This window comes from Chlorella variabilis, assembly GCF_000147415.1.
Source record: "Chlorella variabilis unplaced genomic scaffold CHLNCscaffold_63, whole genome shotgun sequence".
Taxonomy (NCBI): Eukaryota; Viridiplantae; Chlorophyta; class Trebouxiophyceae; order Chlorellales; family Chlorellaceae; genus Chlorella; species Chlorella variabilis.
Window position 1 is genome coordinate 11,381 of NW_005435028.1, and position 1,508 is coordinate 12,888.

Here is a 1,508-nt window from a genome sequence, read left to right on the forward strand (position 1 = left end):
GGGAAGAGCCTCCACAAGCTTCACTTCCCGGTTTTAACGTCTAGCTTTAGACCATTATTTGATCTGCCCGACGCGCCAAGTGCAGTACCCCCCACTAGTAGTGAATGGGTCCCGGGGAGGCCTGTGCCGAAGCCTTGGCGATTCTATTAGGCGTTCCCGAAGGAATTGGCTTGGATTGGCGCTGAGCCGGTCAGCTATGCCGCGTTTGTCCTCACAAAGTTTCGACATGGGAGGAATCGAACCTGTGCCCTCTCGGAGGGTTTAGACACTAGCTCCAGCGCCTTCAAAGAAGGCCTTTCTTAGCCGCGGCCTCTACGTGCTGAAGCTTCCCCCCAGGACGAAAAGCGCTGCCGAGACGTCAATGGTGTGCGATTAGCTGCCTTTTTGCCCCGGGCTGAAAAGCTTTGGTGCCTTGGATGCCCCGACTGACCTTGCCTCACCGCAAGAATGCAGATGGCAGCACCATCAACACTGCCGGTCCAGACTGGATGCCCCCACAGCTCAAGGTGAAAGTAATGCGAACTACAGTTTCTGGCTTTTGGCAAGTTGTCACGTTGTTTTTGCGGCCACCCAGGATGTTGAGGTTGTCTACGTATGCTGGGACGTTTTGCACATCGATGGCCGCAATGTCAACTCTCTGCCGCTGCTAGACCGCCACAAGCTGCTGCGCGAGGTAGTAAGAGATGCACCGCCAGAAGGTGCGGGGCAAGGTTGGTGGCAGGAAACAGCGGCCGGGGCTGGGGATGAGCACGTGCGTATGGCTGTATGCAATGCCCTGCCTCTGCATCCCGTGTAGCACTTTCCTGGCTGCCTACATGGGTGATGGCTGCAGGTTACCCGGTCGGCAGCAGCGGCGCCGTGCGTGGCCGCGTGGTGTTGCTGTTGCCGGGAGTCTCCCTGTTTGGCTGTGTGCCGCCCTCCCAGATCTGCTCTACGGCAGCAGATGTGCAGGATGCATTGATGGCTGTGATGAAAAGGGTAAGTTTGTCCGAGTGGGCTGCCTTCATCTCTTAGTTGCCCTCTGCGTTTGGCCACATGATTGTCGCTTATCGAGGCGGGTTCTGGTTGGCCCCCGGCTTCCTTTGGCCTATCCTGCAGCATGAAGAGGGGATCATGATCAAGTCGCTGGATAGCAAGTGGGTTCCGGGTGACCGCAGTGGCCACTGGTGCAAGCTCAAGCCCGACTACCTCCACAAGGCGAGTTGAAGCAGCTTGCCCGCGTCATGTCTGCTTCTTCATCTCCCAATCAATCTGATGCTTGCTGATGCTTGCACGTCGTTTCCCTTTTGCCACAGTGCGAGCTGGATTGTCTTGTTGTTGGCGCCTGGTGAGTGCATTGGCGCATACATCCACCATATGGGAGGCGGTCCGTTGGCCTGTGCACCTACCAATTGTCTTAGTTTGCCCACGCAGATGGGGAGAAAATGCCAGGAGCGGGGTTTTGGCTGAGTTCTTGTTGGCCATGCTCAGCGCCCCCATGGTGCCAGCAAGCAGCCTACCCGCTGGGT

At 57.4% G+C, this 1,508-nt stretch overlaps 1 protein-coding gene across 1 annotated transcript; it reads left to right on the plus strand.

Annotated features, from left to right (window-relative positions):
- Positions 1 to 683: 683 nt before the first annotated feature.
- On the plus strand, positions 684 to 1,206 carry CHLNCDRAFT_144011 (hypothetical protein; the record flags this gene model as incomplete). Its single annotated transcript, XM_005842717.1, has 3 exons — positions 684 to 698; positions 925 to 978; positions 1,099 to 1,206. The coding sequence occupies 3 exons, from the start codon at positions 684 to 686 to the stop codon at positions 1,204 to 1,206; spliced, it is 177 nt and encodes a 58-aa protein (XP_005842776.1).
- Between the last annotated feature and the right edge of the window lie 302 nt (positions 1,207 to 1,508).